This window comes from Mobula hypostoma, chromosome 13, assembly GCF_963921235.1.
Source record: "Mobula hypostoma chromosome 13, sMobHyp1.1, whole genome shotgun sequence".
In the NCBI taxonomy this organism is placed as follows: Eukaryota; Metazoa; Chordata; class Chondrichthyes; order Myliobatiformes; family Myliobatidae; genus Mobula; species Mobula hypostoma.
This window is the reverse complement of record NC_086109.1, coordinates 19,757,283-19,776,839: the sequence shown is the minus strand read 5'-3', so window position 1 is coordinate 19,776,839 and position 19,557 is coordinate 19,757,283. Positions and strand designations below refer to the sequence as shown.

Sequence of the window (19,557 nt, the reverse complement as noted above, 5' to 3'; positions counted from 1 at the left end):
TTAATGGAATTTTTATTTACCTCTGTTCCATTAATTTCCAATTCTACCCTTTCATGGTTACAGCTCTCAGCAGAGCAGTAGCTGATCTTCTAAATACCAAACAATTCCAAAAGGGTTTGCTCTTTTGCTAACGGGCTAAGTGCATTCATTTGTAGAATCTAATCTTTAGTCATCACATTTGATGGTGCATCTCCATTAATGATGTTCAATGAAAGAGAACTTCGACTTTTGTTAAATTGGAAGAGATTACAAAACACCTAGTTTCCAATACCTAACCTCAAAGTTCCAAGTGTGCACTTCGGAAACATTTGGGGTGAATGCAGAGCTTGATAGCATTGGAAAGTTCTCTGAAATCCAGTTCTTAATCTTTTTGAGACCAAGCTGCATCCCATCCCCTAGCTGTGCCTCCTTCCAAGAATCAGTAAGCATATTACAGTTGTATGTATATTTGATACAGACATGTAGAAAAAGGGATTTGGCAGACCATGTAGCCCTTTGAACTTGCTCTGCCATTCAGTACATGATTATGGCTGACATGCTTTTGAAGTAGCAAAATGGAGACTGCAGATACTGGGATCTGGAGCAACCACAAAGTGCTGGAGGAACACAGCAGGTCAGGCAGCCTTTATGGAGGAAACGGACACTTTACGTTTTGGGTCGAGATCCTTAACTTTGAGCATTTCTCAGAATCCTACTCACAGTCTCTCCCCAGATCTCTTGATCTCATTAACCCAAGAACTATATCTGTGTCTTTCTTGAAAATATTTAATGAGTTGGCTTCACCTGTCTTCTGTGACCAAAAATAGTCAAGTAGCTGGACAAAGCTTGTGGTGCTCAAAAACATGAGGAATGGTCGTGATAATAACCTTTTGAAACTTTGAAGATGTAGAATCTTTGAGGGTAGAGTTAAGAACCTGTAAGGGTGAATATACAGGCCTCCGACTGGGTAATGAACCAGATTTGATTACGGAGCTTAAGGTAAAGTAACCCTTAGGAAGCAGTGATCATAATAAGATAGAATTCACCCTGCAGTTTGAGAGGGAAAAAGCTAAAATAAGATTTAACAGCATTACAGTGGAGGAAAGGGAACTACAGAGACTTGAGAGAGCAGCTGGCCAAAGTTGATTGGAAGGGGACACTAGCAAGGGATAACGGCAGAATGGTAAATGGCAGGGGTTTCTGGGAGCAATTTGGAAGGTGCAGGAAAGTTACATCTCAAAGATGAAGAAGTTTTCTAAATTGGAGGATAAAGTAACTGGCTGACAATGGAAATCAAGGATAGCATAAAAGCAAAAGCGAGGGCATATAATATAACAAAAAATAGTAGAAAGTTAGAGGATTGGGAAGCTTTTAAAAACCAACTGAAGGCAACTAAAAAGCCATAAGGAGGGAAAAGATGAAATATGAAGGTGAGTTTGCCAATAAAATAAAACAGGATTCAAAAAGTTTTTTTTTCAGATATAGAAAGAGTAAATGAGAGGTGGAGTGGATATTGGATCAATTTAACCCTTCCCTCCTAGAGTGCTCTCCATTTGTCTATCAATAATGTGCCTATCTAGATGTTTCTTAACTGCCTCTACCTCTACCCCAGGCATGGTCTTGCCACAACTCACTGTGTCAAAAAACTTACCTCTAGCATCCTGCCTAAAATTTCCTCTAATCACTTTAAAATTATGACCCCTGTTATTAGCCATTTCTGCCCTGGAAAAAGTCTCTGGATTTCAGATTCCTTCTTTCCTTATCAGATTCCTGCTTCTGCAGCCCTTTATCTTTCCCACCCACCTGGCTTCACCTATCACCTTCTAGCCAGCCTCCTCCACATCCCCCGCCCACTTTTTATTCTATTATCTCCCCGCTTCCTTTTCAGTCCTGATGAAGGGCCTCAGCCCGAAACATTGATTGCTTATTCATTTCATCGATGCTGACTGAACTGCCGAGTTCCTGCAGCATTTTGTGTGTGTCCACTCATTCAATGCCTCTTATCATCTTGTACACCTCTATCAAGTCATCTCTCATCCTCCTTCGCTCTGAAGAGTAAAGCCCAGGCTTGCTCAGCCTATTCTTAAAGGTGATGCTCTTGAATCCAGGCAGCACCCTGCTAAATCTGCACCCTCTCTATAGCTTCCACATTCTTCCTATAATGAGGCCTCCAGATCTGAACACAATATTCCAAGTTTCAATGGGACTTCACTTTTTGCTATCCTTGCATTACTCCCAGCACACAAAGTACCAGCCAGCTGCAGTTTATAATCACAAGTTACATTGGATGTCACTACAGGGCGGAGACAGAAGCAGTGTTAACAAGGGTAGGATTGCTGATTGAGAGCCTGTGGAATCTGTGTCGAGGCCTCAACGGCAGGGACAGAACTCTGTCGTGGTGCCATGTGGCCTGCCCCCACAGCCGTGGTTCAGGACCCAAGAGGTAATATATCTGCAGACTCACAGTTGTCCGCTCCAAGCAATGCAGCAGATGGTGATGTTGCCTGGCCACAGCTGATCCTGGTCTGTTGGGACATGGCTGCTGGTCCTTATCGCCTGACTCCTGAAACAAGAGCAATATTAAAAAAAAAGCTTAGCATGTGACATATTTAAAAATGCAGCAAAATGCTTTGAGGATTATATGACAGGGTATCTTTTTATTGATGTCTGTCTTCTTCTCTGTGGATATTGTTTAAAATAACAAATAAAATGCTGGAGGTCCTCAAGGGGTCAGGCATCATCTGTGGAACAAAATAGCCACTTTACATTTTAATGGGACTTTGGACCAGATGAATGTTCCTGACACAAATTGACAACTGTCTATTTTTCTCCACAGATGCTGCCTGACCAGCTGAGTTCTTCCGGCATTTTGTTTGTTGATCCAAATTGCAGCATCTGTCATCTCTTGTATCTCGGGCAAAATCCTGCCTGACCAACTTAATTGTATTTTTTGAGGAGGTAACAAAATGGATTGATGAGGGCAGGGCAGTTAGTGTAATTAACGTGCACTTTAGTAGGGCCTTTGCCAAGGTGCCTCTCTTTGGAGGTTAAGGCCATGGGATCGGGGCTAGTTGGCAAACTAGATCCAAAACTGGCTTGATAGGAGAGAGACGGTCATGGTAGAGGGTTGTTTTTCTGGTTGGTTGATTTAACCGATGGTGTCCCACAAAGATCATTGCTGGGACCATTGCAGTCTGTAATATGCATGAATGACTTGGATATGGATGTAGGAGACAAGATCAGTAAGTTTGCCAGTGACACAAAGATCGGAGGAGTTGTTGACAGCATGGCGGGGGTGGTGTTCGGCTGCTGAGAGATAGTGATGTGTTGGTGAAACAGGCTGAAAGTGATAGATGGAGTTAAGTGAGAAAATGCATTTTTGGGGGAATTAATGAGGCTAGGACGTATACCATAAAGGACAAGTCTTAAGGAGTACTGAGGAATGTTTAGAACAAGAAACATAATGCTGGAGGATGTCAATGGGTCAGGCAGTAGAGGAGAATTGGGTCTGATCCAGGTGACCCAGGATTTTGACATGAAAGGTGGACTGTCCATTTCCCTCCACGGATACTGCCTGACCTACTGAGTAAGAGTCCATAGATCCTGAATGTAGCAAAGGAGGTAAATGAAATGGTCAGGAAGGCATAATGGGACATTGTTTTTTTTTTAGTTGGGTCATAAAGTACACAAGTAGCGAATTTTGCTACAATTTAGGCTTAGAGGTCTCCAGACCAAGTGGTGGGAGAGAGGATCAGTAGAGAAGAGTATAAAGGAATTGGGCTAAATATCCTGTTTCTACAGTACGCTGTACAATTCTATGACTCTTCTGACTAGAGGAGAAATCTTCAAGCTCTTTCAGGCAGGTGGCTGTGAAATGCCTTGTGGAAAAATTTCAGCGAGAAACATGACAAACAATCTGCTGAAGGAACTCAGCTGTTCGTGCAGAATCTGTGCGGGTGGGGGAGAGGTGGGAAAAGAATTGTCCACAATTCAGTTTCCCCTCCGGACACTGCTTGACCAATTGGATTGCTCCAGATTCCAGATTATGCCATCTCTTTCGTCTCCAAATTACCTTTAATGTTCCGACTAATATCTGTTCCTCATAAAAGTGATTATCTGTTGACTGTGCCACTGCTGTCTAGGGGAGATTGTACTTGAGAGCATGCATTTTTTCTATTATAATAGTGACTACATTTCAAAAAATATATTGTACTGTGTAAAAGTCTGAGGCACATATATATAGCTAGGATGCCTAAGACTTTTGTAGAGTACTGTTTATTATATCTTCCAACTTACCAAATAACAGCTTAATACTACTGAACTAATACAAAGCAAGTACTCTTATTTCTGTTTACCACCCACCTTCTTATTCTAACCAAAGTCTTAGGCACCCTAGTGATATATTTGTTCCCTAGACTTTTGCACAGTACAGTGCTTAATTGGCTATAAAAAGCTTAAAATATCATGAAGGGAGCTGTATTAAAGTAAGTTATTCTCTTTCCTGTATAGATTCAGGGTTCCACATCTTGTTCTTTTTTTACATATTAACTTTATTCACATATGAGACCAGTTATTTACCAAACATACAAACACTAATTTCGATTGATATCACTCTTGCTGCAAAATTTGGAGCTTGCAGGTTCAAACCAAATTCTGGGATGAGTCCAAGTTCTAATTAGAAACACCAGGTAGATCAGACTGAGGTGCAGGGATGATGAGGCATGTCAAAGTCCCGTTGAGAGAGGTAGTGTATGTTAAACTGTTATGGTAGCGACGTGTGGTTTGTGTGATAGTGCTGGAGGGGATATATCAGAGTGTCACTCTCAGGGATGTGTGACATATCATGCAAAATTTTTTTGAAGTCTGTAATGTGATTCAGTTTGTGTTATAGGAAGAGATGTAGGTCAGGAAGGAGCAGTGAGAGAAGTATATTGCAGTGGGAAATGTATGGTGTATCAGGCAGAGTGGGGAGGGAGTATATTCAAACAGAAGTGAGAGAGTGACATGGTAAATTAATGTGTGTTATAGCAAGTGGTGTGAGTTATAGTGCCTTGTGTTAGGGTGAAGAGTGTATGGTTTTTATGTTTAATGCAGATTGGTGAATATTGATGAGGATTGCTATGAAATATTTAAAATATATAAGGGAATTTATTAATGATAAGCAAAGAGCTCGTTGCGTAAGCTTTTTCCCCCTCCCCACCTTGTTGCTGCATCCATCTTTCTGTTGACTGCCACACTCATTTCCAGGCAATTGTCTGCTGTTTGTGCTTTACTACTTATTGTGTAGGGCACACATACCCACTCTGTGCATATATCCATACACTAACCATTCCAAATAACAAGCAGTGTATGGCAGAATAAAACAATGAAAGCATGGGAGACTCAGACAAGTCTGAATACCCAAGGACCGCCCATTTACAGATGTGAATAGGACAAGCACACTCAATTTATGTACTTGGAAAATTGTCCTTCAATATAAAGAGTTCAATCATTTCCTAGAGCTCTTCACCCATTCATCTAACTGCTGCACAATATAACATTGCACCTACTGTGATCTCCAGTCCCTCATTCATCAAGCCATTACGTTTGATCTGAAGATAGGCATTGGCATTTCCAGTCTTCGCTATCTTTATCCTCGCAAGCCTGGCCTTCTGTGAAGAGAAACAAGCTTGTCTCAACAATAATTGTCCAAATCAATTGCTCTGAAGGTAGCTCGCAGAATTCCCTTCTTGCAATTTCACTTTACCGTTTTAATATAATCCTGGTGCCAATTGAAAGGCCTGTGCATACATTCAGCATGCTATTGTAGTGGTTTGTGCATTGCTTTACAGTACCGGAAATTACTGATCATGGGTCAATTTACACTGGTGCCTGTGAGGGGTTTATATGTCCTCCCTGTGACTGTGTGGGTTTCCTCTGGGTGGTCTGGTTTCCTCCCACATTCCAAAGACTTATGGTTAGGGTTAGTGAGTTGTGGGCATGCTACATTGACATTGGAAGCATGGCAACAGTTGTGGGCTGCCCACAGTACAAACCTCGCTGATTTGATTTGATGCCAGTGAGGCATTTCACGATATGTTTTGATGTATTTGTGACAACTAAAGCTAATCTTTATCTTTACCATCTACCACTACTTCACAATGTTTCTCATCTTTCTCCGCGTGCTCTGGTTTCCTCGCACTTTACAAACGTTAGGGTTAGTGAGTTGTGAGTGTGCCATGTTGGTGCTGAAAACATGGTGCCACTCGTGGGCTACCACCCAGCACAATCCTTGCTGAATTTGACTTGACGCAAACATTGCATTTTACAAATGTTTCGATGTACTTGTGCCGAATAAAGCTAGTCTTTATCTTTAAAATCCATCCCTATTTTCTCATCTTTCTCAATTAGCGACTAATACCATAATTAGCCTTTGAACTTTAATTTCTTTGTTTTCTAGCCTTCAGGTATATTATCCCTTGTATCTTCTAGTACACATACTGAAATATTATTCCACACGTTCATCTTTGCTTTTGGAAAATAAACATCCATTACACTATCCCTTATCTACTTATTTACAGGACTCCTCTGCTTCTTCATTTGCCTTTGCTTCATCCAATATCCCATCAAACAGCAAGGCTCTTGGTTCTCAGTTTCCACTGCTTGTGCCTTGCGGAAGAGCAGGGGGTCAAATCCTACTCCAGGATTTGAGCACAAAAGCTAATAGTCCTGCTGCAGTAGGGAGGGAACGATATACAGCCAGAGGGTTTTCTGAATGAGATATTAAACCTACACCTTGCCTGCTATCTCAGGTGTACGTTTAACCTTCAGAATCAGGCTTAATATCACTGACATAAGTCATGAGATTTGTTGCTATGTGGCAGCAGTATATTGCAATACATAATAAAAAGCTGTAGATCACAGTGAGAAGTGTATATATATATATAGTTAGATTAAATAAATAGTGTGAAAAGAGAAAACAAAGTAAAGAGGTAGTGTTCATGGGCTCTCTGTCCATTCAGAAATCTGATATCAGAGAGGAAGAAGCTACTTCTGGATCATTGAGTGTGTGCCTTCAGGCTCCTATACTTCCTTCCTGATGGTAGCAATGAGAAGAGGGTATGTCCTTAGTGAGGGCGGGGGTGGTCCTTAATGAAGTGAAGTTAGGTTCTCTATTGTATTTTAGCCAGTGTTTACTCAAGAATCAGCATTAATAAAGCACTCCAAGTGGTCAGTTATCTCCTTGTCAAATGCACAAATTGGCACTCAGTGGCTGTGGATCATTTCTGAGATTGTGAGATATCCAGGGAACGCTTTGTTCTTCTAAACATAATCCTGAACTGATAAATCCATTTGGTAATTCAGAAGAATTGTTTTTATCCAGGAGCAATTAGTACATGGAGTTTACTGCCATGAGGAACATTTGTAGCAAATAGGATTAATATATCTTAGTAAAAAGTAGATAAACAGGTGAGGAATAAGCTGATTGGGTTTGAAGACAAGGATTGTGAGAAGGCTTGTTTGAAGCATAAACTCTGGTATTGATCAGTTTGATAAATGGTCTGCTTCCAGCTCAATATGAACTCAAAATAAATTGTATTGCAATAGAAAATAATGTGTTTCTTCCAGTGTTTACACAATACACTCCTTAATTCTAGTTGAGATAAGGTGTCTAAATGTGTTGACTGTGGATAAAAGGAGACTGTAGGATAAATCTTTTGGGATCTATAGAGAAAAGGGCTGGAGGGGAATAATGGAATGTGAATGTGAATGTGAATACTGAGTGTGAATCCCATATTCCATCTGGGTAGCCTCCAACTTTATGGCACGAATATGGATTTCTCCTTCTAGTTAAAATCCCTCTGCCTCCCCACTTCTTCTATTCCCGTTCAGGTCTCTTACTTCATCTCACCTGCCTAACACCTCTCCTTGGTGTCCCTCCTCTTTCCCTTTCTCCTATGGTCCACTTTCCTCTCTTATCAGATTTCTTCTCACCAGCCCTTGACCCTTCCCCAACGCACCTGGCTTCACCTGTCACCTTCCAGACATCCTTCTCTCCCCCCCCCCCACCTTTTCCCCCTTCCTTTCCAGTCCTGAAAAAGGGTCTTGGCCCGATGCATCGACAGTTTATTCATTTCCTTAGCTGCTGCCTGACCGGCTGAGATCCTTCAGCATTTTGCGTGTTTTACTTTGTACTGAGTGGACATGAGGAAGGGAATACAGTGAATGTTTATTTATTTAGAGATACAACGTAGGGTGGGCCCTTCTGGCCCTTGGAGCTGCGTTGCGTCAGCAATCCCTAGTCTAATCATGGGACAATTTACAATGACCAATTAACCTGCCAACCAGTACGTCTTTGGACTGTGGGAGGAATTGGAGGGCCCAGAGAAGGCCCATGGGGACAACGTATAGACTCCTTACAGATGACACAGAATTGAACTCTGAACTCTGATGCCCCACTTTGTAATAGCGTCCCATTAATCGCGATACTACCATGGTGCCCAAAGTGAATATGAAGCTTTGGAAGAATAGAAGCTGCAAAGAACACTTGGACAGTACTAATGCACTATTGTGTCCATCACTATTATTCAGTCTTTAAACCTGGAGTACAATGCACTTGGTCATTCCATTCAAGATTGTACGCTGTTATTAAAATGAATCACCCAGGACCTGTGAAGTATCCTCAACCGCAGAACCTAATTAATTGGAAAAATTGTTCTGTTATGTAGAGGACAGTAGGGCATTTCTGAAGTACTTAAAAATCTGAGAGTGATATTTCCACTGTCTACACATGGATCAGCAATGAAAACGTTAGCACTTACGCACGTAATGAGAAGCATATACTTCAGAGACAATTACTCTGATTGCAATTGTCATAGTGAACAGGTTTGCAAGGTCTGTTCCACAGTGGGGCCTTTGGAATTAAACAGAAAGACCCTGTGGTTGCATGTTTGCTTCAGATCCACGGTAATTTTGATGTTATCTTCCCTTCTGCCATCCAATTTCCGAATGGACATTGAACCCATGAACACTACCTCACTACTTCTTATGATTCTATTTTTGCATTGCTTAATTAATTCAACTATTTAACATTCAGTATATATACTTACTGTAATTCACAGTTTTCTACCATGATGTATTGCATTGTACTTCTGCAGCAAAGACAACAAATTTCACAACATATGCCGATGATATTAACTCTGATCCTGATTCAATTGCTCTTTCCATGATTCTTATGGTCTAGTCCATTGGCAAGTGGAGTTGGAGGCTGAAACGAACTGCTGTCTCCTATGCTGGGCTACAGAATGTTAAAAGTTGCCAAGTAGGACACAGGACCCCAGTTTTTACTTTCCTCTGATTGGGACTGGAAATGGAACTGTCGATTTTAATAAGGCCATCACAGCCAGTCAGCAAGTGATCTAAATCAATATGTGCTCAGTGAAGGTCATAAGTCGAGACAAAAGTCATAAACAGCAACAAGGTAAGAGATCTTTAGATTCCGTTGCACATTATGAAAACCTTTTCCCCCTTAGATGCTGCCCGGCCTGCAGAGTATTTTAAACTTTCTTTTCAATGAGATGGATGGTCTACATTAAATAAAGTCTTTCATGACCACACAGTACGGTAGGGTAGCTCAATCGCTTTACTGCGCCAGCAATCGCTCATCAGGGTTCGAATCCCGCTGCTGTCCGTAAGGAGTTTGTATGTTCTCCCTGTGACCGTGTGGGTTTCCTCTGGGTGCACTAGTTTCTTCTCATATTCCAAAGACGTATAGTTAGGGTTAGGATTAGCAAGTCGTGGGCATGCTACGTTGGTGCCAGAAGTGTGACCACACTTGCAGGCTTCTCCCAGTACAATGCTTGGACTGAGAAGGTCATTGACACAAAATGACTGATTTCATTGCATATTTCGATGCTTCAATGCCCATGTGACAAGTAATAATAAAGCTAAGACAACCTATAAACAATAAATCATTTCAGATCTATTGTCACTTGGAATTTGAATAAGAGAAGATTCCTTGAGGGTAATGATCCCACAAAAAGTAAAATTGTAGATAATCTGAGTTGAGAGATTAACATTGGCTAGAAGGTCAGGAAGAACGTCCCTGCTCTTTGTCAGAACAATGTCACTTCACATGGGAGGAAAGCTGAGGCTTCCATTTAGTATTTGATTTGAAGGACAATGCCCCCAGTAGTGCAGGACTTCTTCAATACTCAATGTGGGGCAGAGTCGACATGGATTCAAAATGTGATTCTCCAGTCACGGGCCTTAACAGTCTGATCCACTGGGGCTTGGTGGATAGCCACTCACTGAAGGAAACTACGTAAGAACACAAGAGCTAGGGGCAGGGACTCCGTCATCTGTTCCTCTACTCCTGCTCTGGCTTTCCTCAAGATCATGGCTGACTTTCTACCTCAGTGCCATTTTCCTGTCCTTAATCCCTCAACTCTATAAATAATCAGACATCTACGGATCTTTGCTTTGTTTGAATGCAGTGGCTGAGCTTCCTTTGAGCTGTCTTGAATTAAAAAATCCCTCCTTATCTCAAAGTTCAAAATAAATTTATTATCAAAGTAAGCATATGCTGTCATATACTACCTAAGGTTCATTTTCCTGCAGGCATTCACAGCAGAACAAAGAAATACAATAGAATCAATGAAAAAAAATTACACACAAAGATTGATCAACAAGCAATGTGCAAAAGACAAACTTCAAATACAAAAAAATGGATAAATTAGTAAAGCCTAACACTGAAAAAATGAATTGTAGAGTCCTTGAAAGTGAGTCCATAAGTTGTGGAATCAGTTCAGGGTTGAGGGGAATGAAATTCTTGATAGCCTACTCCTTATCCTGAGTGTTTTCCTACGTTCCAGACTCCTCAGCCAGAAAGTTCCCTGTACCTCCTCCCTACATCCAGTTTGTCAAGCCTAATATGTGTGTTGTATGTTTCAATGCGATCTCCCATTATTCTTCTAAGTAATTGCTTTAATTAACTCTTGTCATGAGAGAGCCTCATATTCTAACTACATTCTGTGTACAGGCGTTTTTCTGATACTCCTAATTAAATTTACCAGTATTAATCTTACATTCATGGGCCTTTGTTCTAGTCTCCCCACAAGTACATCTGCCATACTGTGACCTCCACCGAATCACCCCAGACTCAATCTGACCGAATTATCGAGCAGCTGACAGGCACTAATGTTCAGTGCCTGCTCTCTATTGGAGCTAAAGTGGGAAATCTAAAAAAAACACTTGCCAGCAGGATTGGAGTTAAATTTCAAATCTTAGAGCTTGTGTCTGGAGTGGGATGACAAACTTATCTGTCATGACTTCTAATTCAGCCATTCAATTCTTTAAGTCCCGCCGCGAGGGAAAGGTGTGAATTGCCATGGGAACAGGCTGACTGACTGTGTTTACCTTTTGTGCTCTCCGCTTGTCTGCCCGCTGGTTCTGATGGTAGATTCTGCTGAAGTTGGAAACGATGACTGGGACAGGCAGAGCGATCACCAGGACACCACTCAAGGAACAGATGGAGCCAAAGATCTTCCCAGCTATTGTCTTCGGTACCATATCGCCATAGCTACAGGAGCAATGAAAAGGTCATTTTAATAGAGAAATTCAATATTTCACTTTTTTCCATCTAGAAATACACGGTGGCCATTTTGTTAGGTACATCTGTACTCCTGCTTCTTAATGCAAATATCTAGTCAGCCAATCGTGGCAGCAATTCAATGCATAAAAGCATACAGATGTAGTCAAGAGGTTCAATTTTTGTTCAGACCAAACCTCAGAATGGGGAAGAAAGATGATCTAAGTGACTTTGACCATGCAATGCTTATTAGGCCATGGCTTAAGTATCACAGAAACCGCTGATCCCAGAGATTTTCAAGCACACCAGTCTCTGGATTTTATAGAGAATTGTGTGAAAACCAAAAAAAAGACATCCAGTGAGTGTTGAAAATACCTTTTTAATGAGAGAGGTCAGAGGAAAATGGCCAGACTGGTTCAAGCTGACAGGAAGGCAACAGTAACTCAAATAACCACACGTTACAACAGGGGTGTGCAGAAGAGCATCTCTGAATGCAAACACGTCAAACCTTGAAGTGGATAGGCTACAGCAGCAGAAAATCACCAACATTTATCAGGAGGTTCCTAATAAATTGGTCACTGAGTGTATACTGTATCTGTCTTTTAAAGATGGTTAAACCGTAGCTCCTAACTCTTAAAAACCACACATCGTGACTATAGTAGAATACGCTCCACTTGGCTAGCGAGGTCAGCTATTGCCACAGTCAAGAAGGGATAAAAATCTTTTTTAAGGATTTGCTTTATTTATCACATGTACATCAAAACATACAGTGAAATGTGTCATTTGCGTCAAATCAAACTGAATTTATGAGGGGTATACAATGCTTCCAGTGACAAATTAGCATGGCCACAACCTACTATCCTAACTCATATGTCCTTGGAATATAGGAGGAATCCAGAGCACCTGGAGGACACACACATGGTCACGGGGAGAACATACAAACTCCTTACAGGCAAAAGTGAGAATTTACAGTGGTGCTGTAAAGCATCGTGCTAGCTGCCAACCTACCATGAAGGTCGACATTAACCAGCACAAAGCAGCACATTTGATCTATGGCCTCTTCACCTTCATCCACCACCAGAGCACTTCGGCTGGAATGTGCACTGCTTACAAGATAAGAATTGCTGAGGTATCCGTGAGTCATCTCCCCAACCCACAATCTCTGAGATTCTGAAGGGCAAGGTCAGCATATGGTTGTGAATAACAGCAACTCCAAATTCCCTTTAAAATCACACACTTATGCTTTTTTAACGTTGCTCATTGTCACCCAGTCAGAATCCTGGATCCCCACTCAACAGTGCAGTGAGAATACTCACTGCACTAATTCAAGGAAGACCCAACACACCATTGATAAGATAAGTTAGTATGGGAATTAAAGTTTGGCTTTAATAATAACATCCACACCCAAAGAATGATAAAAAAAATACAAAATTCATTAAACTTTGAGGTGATATGTCTCCATGATCTTCTCTCCTTCCTTCAGTACACTGGATGAACTCAGCAGGTCGGGCAGCATCAGTCAGAAATGATGAGTCGACGTTTCGGGCCGGAACCCTTCGTCAGGACTGAAGAATGAAAGATGGGGAAGGATTTGAAGAATGCTTGTAGCATCAGTTGATAGACCAGTAATTTGAAAGACAAAGGGGTAGGGGAGGGGAAGCATTGATGTCATAGCCCTGAAAACAATGGGTGGTAGAAGAAGGAGGCGGAACCATGAGGGAGCTGGGGGAGGGGGCAGAGTGACTTAGGGAAAGAGGAAGGGATGGGGAGGGAATTACCGGAAGTTGGAGAATTCTATGTTCATACCAAGGGGCTGGAGACTACCTAGACGGTATATGAGGTGTTGCTCCTCCAACCTGAGTTTAGCCTCATCATGGCAGTAGAGGAGGCCATGTATGGACATATCCTAATGGGAATGGGAAGCAGAGTTGAAGTGGGTGGCTACTGGGAGATCCTGTCTGTCGTGGCAGACAGAATGGAGGTGCTCGATGAAGCAGTCCCCCAATCTGCGTCGGGTTTCACTGATGTAGAGGAGGCCGCACCGGGAGCACTGGATGCAATAGATGACCCCAACAGACTCACAAGTGAAGTGTTGTCTCACCTGGAAGGACTGTTTGGGGCCTTGAATGGTTGCAAGCGATGAGGTGTAGGGACAGGTGTAGCACTTACACTTACAGGGATAAGTGCCGGGTGGGAGATCCGTGGGGATGGTGATACTAAGGTAGCTGGGGGGGCAGGTGGTGTTGAGGAAGTAGGGAATTTGCAGAAGGGCATGCACAGATTAGGAGAATGGACAAAGAAGTGACAGATGGGATTCAGTGAGGAAAGTATATGGTCATGCTTTTTGATAGACAGAATAAAGGTGTGGACAGTTTTCTAAACTGGAAACAAATGCAGAAATCTGAGGTGCAAAGAGACTTGGGAGTCCTAGTGCAGTTTGCCCTAAGGGTTAACTTGCAGGTTGAGTCAGCAGTCAGGAAGGCAAATGAAGTGTTAGTATTCATTGCTCGAGGACTAGAACATAAAAGCGAAGTTGTAATGCTGCAGCTTTATAAGATGCTGGTCAGACTGCACTAGGAATATGGTGAGCAGTTTTGATAGAGGATGTGCTGGCATTAGAGAGGATCCAGAAGGAATTCACAAGAATGATCCTAGGAATAAAATGGTTAACATATGGGGAACATTTGATGGCTCCGAGCCTGTACTCGTTAGAGTTTAGAAGAATGGTGGCGTGCCGGTGGTGTGGGGTGGGGAATCTCTTTGAAACCTATCGAATATTGAAAGGCCTAGATAGAATGGACATGGAAAGGCTGTTTCCCATAGTGGGGGAATCCAGGACCAGATGGCACAGGATCAGAATGCAAGGACAGAGATGAGAAGAAAGTTCTTTAGTCAGAGGGTGTTGAATTGGTGAAATTCATTGCCTCAGCTGGCTATGGAGGCAGAGTCATTGGGCATATTTAAAGCCAAGGTTGATAAGTTCTCGATTAGTAAGGGTGTCAAAAGTTATGGGCAAAAGGCATGAGAATAGGGTTGAGAGGGGTAATAAATCAAACATGCTGGAATGACGGAACAGACTCGATGGGCTGAATGGCCCAATTCTTCTGCTATGTTTATGGTCTTATGGACCTTATAACCGATTAATAATTGGATGCTATCCTATAACTCATTGGTCAATATTAGTTATTCTACATATAAAACATAGGACTAATCTCCAATTTGAAAGACATTCCCAGGTCCTTCCTATTTATATGCCAACCTACATATATGTATGGGGTAGTGTAGAGGTTAGCATTGCACCATTACAGCTTGGGGCACTGGAGTTTGGAGTTCAGTTCTGGCATCCCCTGTACAAAGTTTGCATGTTCTTTCCCTGAGTGGTGGGATTCCTCCGAGTGCCCTGGTTTCCCCCACAGCCCAAAGGCGTACCGCTTAGTAGGTGAATTGGACATTGTAGATTGTCCTGTGATTAGGCGAGGGTTAAATCGGGGGATTGCTGGGTATTGCGGCTCAGTGGCCAGAAGGGTCTGTTTCATGCTGAAATAAAATAAACTTTCCTTAAATAAAATAAATCGTCCAAAGTCCTTCAGTGTGATTCAACACCTGATGAGGGTGTGATGTATAACTCTGATTGCTATTTTTATTACTGTCTAGTCCTCAAGATTTGCTTAGATGTGATAAAATTCTCACAGCTTTTTGCTGGAGTACCAAGTTGGACCTGGAATTGTGACAACTGCTGTGGTTTCATTTATAGTCTCTGATGTTCCTTGATTTAGTGTCAGCAGGAGTGATGGCATTTATCCAGCTCAGGATTCAGGGTGCTTGTTGACTGGGTTCTGACCCTCCCCCAATTAGCAACAATTTGCCATTTAAAATCAAATTCAGTGCGGAGACACCCTGTGTGTGTCCTGTAAGCTTTGTGTCCATATGCACGCGCTTCATTTGCATCTGACAAAAGAAATTACCCCCGTTTGTGCCTGAAATGCATTGCCTGGAGTATTGGTAGAGGCAGATACATCAGGGACTTTCCAGAGATGGTCAGATAGGCACAAGAATGTGAGGAAAATGGAAGAATATGGGCATTGTGTAAGCAAAAGGGACTAGTTGATTATTAATTGGTTTGGCACAACATTGTGGGTCAAAGGACCCGTTCCTGCACTGTATTGTTCTATGTTCTATCTTTTATTTTCGTTTCTCTGCCCCCCTCCCCACTGTAATCCACCAACTACTTTTACAATTTCTGAAATTCTTTTTGGTGACAACTTTGAAAAAAATTGCTTTTGGTGTTGAATTTTCTCTGAATTATAGCGTGGTGTCCTTGTAGGATGAAAGAGATGAGCACAGAAACAGATAGCCACTTTGCTTTAGGGTACTTTGTCTTTCCCTGTAAAACCAAGGTCCTGATGAGAAGATATAAAACTATACACAGAAGCAGGAAAAGGCTGTTTGGTCCCTTGTGACTGTTCCACCATTAAGTATAATCAGAGTTTATCTTTCACATTGTGGCTAACCCCTTATCCATTCACTCCTTTACTAAGTAAAAGATTGTCATCACCTATCCTGAATGCACTCAGTGACTAAGCCTTCATTATGCTCTTGGGTAAAGAATTCCAGAAAAATTGGCCATTCATTTGCCATAAGTATTTTGCGCACTTCAAGAAAATTATCTCTCATTCTTCTAAACTCTAGAGAGTATAGGCTCAACCTACTTAATGTCTCCTCACAGGCCAAATCTATCATTTATCCTAAGTCTATCCTTTCTTCGGTAGTAAGACCAAAGATGTATGCAATAATGCAAGTGCAGTCTCATCACCACTCTAGTAGATGTCTTTACTCTTGTACTCATAAGCTCTTGCAGTCAACTCAGTATACCACTTACCTTCCTAACAGCATGTTAAACATAGAACATAGAAAAGTACAGCCCAGTACAGGCCCTTCAGCCCCCGACCTTGCGCTAGCCTCTTAACCTACTCCAAGTTCAATCTAACGCTTCCTTCTCACATAGCTCTTCGTTTATTTCTTCTGAGTGCCTATCTAAGAGTCTCTTAAATATCCCTAATGTATCTGTTTCTACCACCACCCCTGGCAGGGCACTCTACTTACCCAGTATTCTCTGAGTTAAAATCTTGGGATCTTAGTAAAATGGGTGTTTTTTTTGCTAAACAGCAGAAAGGAAGCAATGAATTTCCAAGGCTGAACACCCATGATTTTTATGTATATTTCAATGATTTTAACCAATATATTTTTAAAAATGCTGATGATATAAAAAAATTGCTCTGGGGTTGATGGTTATAGAGAGGAATCAGTGGACTGGAAATAACTCGGAAAATGTGTAGCTTACATGGATGGGTTGAGTTGTTCTCTGATCTTGACAATCCATTGGAAATGTCTCCCTACTCTCCACCCATGAAGATTGAGAGGGGCACAAATTCAGCTGGGCATCCATGAAAATCCTGGCGCAAGCAAACACGCGGCATGCAAGAGAATTCCTAGAAGCACGGTTTTCTGCAAACAATTCCGTAAACAGACATGTAGACTTCGATCCTATTTATACGTAATGTGAGCAACATTCCAGACATCATACAGAGTTCACCACGCAGCCAATCAGCAACGAGACCCTATGGCACAGTTTCTGTAATGATGACCAATCAGCTGATTGTTAAGTATATAAAGGCCAAGCATCCGGAGGACACACCACAAATGAACTGTGCACTGATGATGTTTCCTCATATGGTGACAATTAATTGATTGTCAAGATCGGAGAACAACTCAACACAAACGTCAATGAATGATTAGATGGGCACATGAGTAGCAATGGAATTTTGCCTGAGAATTATGAGGAAGCACTTAGAGTAGAATAGAACTTTGTCATTGCTCAAGACAATGACATTTTAGTGCTACTCCAGACCTTGCAAGACAAGTATTTTGTATAATTTGTAATAAAGGTAAAAAGCAGGGAAATTCACAATATGCAATAGGATACTTATACATGCAGAGGAACCAAGAGTCATTGGAAAGCATTTCCTTAGACCCCACAGACAAGCAGGTCAGTTGGTTAAGAATGCATTTGTGATATTTTCCTTAATTGGCCAAGGCACAGATTAAAACAGCAAGAAAGAAAAGAAGGAGCTATTTAAAACATTAATTAGATCACAGCTACAGTTCTGGTTACCACATTACAGGAAGGATGAAATTACTCTGAAAGGGGTACAGACACAAAGTGCTGGAGAATCTCACCAGGTCAGGCGGCATCTATGAAGAGGAATAAAGAGCTGACGTTTCAGGCCAAGACCCTTCATCAGGTCTTCTGATCTGCTAAGTTCCTCCAGCATTTTGTGTGTGTTGGTTCAGAGATTTATTATGCCTTCTTTGAATGGGAGAAAGCTAAAGAGAGAAGTAATTCAGGTATGTAAAATCATAAGAGATGGTAATATTCTTTACCTTGCATTTTTTTTTGCTCTTTTCTATTTCCCATTTTCTCTGGCCATCCATTTGCTCTCATAAACATCATCTCTGAATGCAGCTGTGTGGGGTCATGGGGGGTTGATGAGGTTTCTTTGTGAAATAAGATAGTGTTCTCTCTGTAATCCAAAATTATTCATTGCCAAGCAGTAGGACCTATTTGATACATGTAGTTTATGGACCAAAGGCTGTGCTTTTCCAGAGAAGAACCAACTGTCAAAATGATGATTTTTTTCCCCTTGAGTGGAAACCATCAACTGACAATCAGATGATCTCTCCTTGCCCTCACATCTGACCAATCCTCTGACATAATTCTCCTTGCACTGCAAGATATTTTATAGACAATAGACAATAGGTGCAGGAGTAGGCCCTTCGGTCCTTCGAGCTAGCACCGCCATTCACTGTGATCATGGCTGATCATCCACAATCAGTATCCAGTTCCTGCCTTATCCCCATAACCCTTGATTCCGCTGTCTTTAAGAGCTCTATCCATGTCTTTCTTGAAAGCATCCAGAGACTTGCCCTCCACAGCCTTCTGGGACAGAGCATCCCATATATCCACCACTCTCTGGGTGAAAAAGTTTTTCCTCAACTCCGTTCTAAGTGGCCTACCCCTTATTCTTAAACTGTGGCCTCTGGTTCTGGACTCACCCATCAGCAGGAACATGCTTCCTGCCTCCAGCGTGTCCAATCCCTTAATAATCTTATATGTTTCAATAAGATCCCCTCTCAGCCTTCTAAATTCCGGAGTATACAAGCCCAGTCGCTCCAATCTTTTGATATATGACAGTCCCACCACCCTGGGAATTGACCTCGTGAACCTACGCTGCACTCCCTCAATAGCAAGAATGTCCTTCCTCAAATTTGGAGACCAAAACTGCACACACTACTCCAGGTGTGGTCTCACCAGGGCCCTGTACAGCTACAGAAGGACCTCTTTGCTCCTATACTCAATTCCCCTTGTTATGAAGGAACATTTTGATAGGTTTTTCTAGGGATCTGAGCAATAAGCCCAGGTTTACTCTTAAGGTGGAGGGAGGAGAAGATGGTGGTGCAACACAGCGCACGCGACCGTTCTGAATTGATATCGATATGCGTTAACTAGGGGGCCGTGCACAATTCGGATTTGATGGAGACAGCTGTGAGAAGCGCAGAGGAACATCTGGAGTAACTGCTGAAATGCCCGCTTCACTGCCGCTGCTACTGTGCGATCAAGAATCTCTGGAGACAAAGGCCCTAAATCCTCGGCTTGTGTATCGCCTGTTGCCGGGGCCAGGGTCGAAGCGCTTGGCAGAGATGGTGCTCGGTGCTCGGTGTCAAAGAGGTGGGTTGGAGACTCGGAGTTTTTCAGACGGACTCGGAGTCGGACTGTGGTCGGATGCTTCCGGTATGCTGCACTGGCAAGTTGGCGGCGCTGGAAGTTTACCGTCTGCGTGAGATGATGGGACTTTCGAGAGACTTTGAGACTTTTACTGTGCCATGGTCTGTTCTTATCAAATTACGGTATTGCTTTGCACTGCTGTAACTATATGTTATAATTATGAGGT

At 42.1% G+C, this 19,557-nt stretch overlaps 1 protein-coding gene across 3 annotated transcripts in view; it reads right to left on the bottom strand.

Annotated features, from left to right (window-relative positions):
- The window catches only part of kcnd3 (potassium voltage-gated channel, Shal-related subfamily, member 3), a 392,845-nt gene that overhangs the window by 35,420 nt on the left and 337,868 nt on the right, over positions 1-19,557 (bottom strand). For all 3 annotated transcript variants that reach the window (XM_063065400.1, XM_063065399.1, XM_063065401.1), the window contains exons 3-5: positions 11,377-11,539; positions 5,529-5,630; positions 2,444-2,542 (exon numbers count right to left, since the gene is read on the bottom strand). In XM_063065400.1, the coding sequence (XP_062921470.1) occupies positions 2,444-2,542; positions 5,529-5,630; positions 11,377-11,539 (364 nt within the window). The remainder of the gene's footprint in view (positions 1-2,443; positions 2,543-5,528; positions 5,631-11,376; positions 11,540-19,557) is intronic.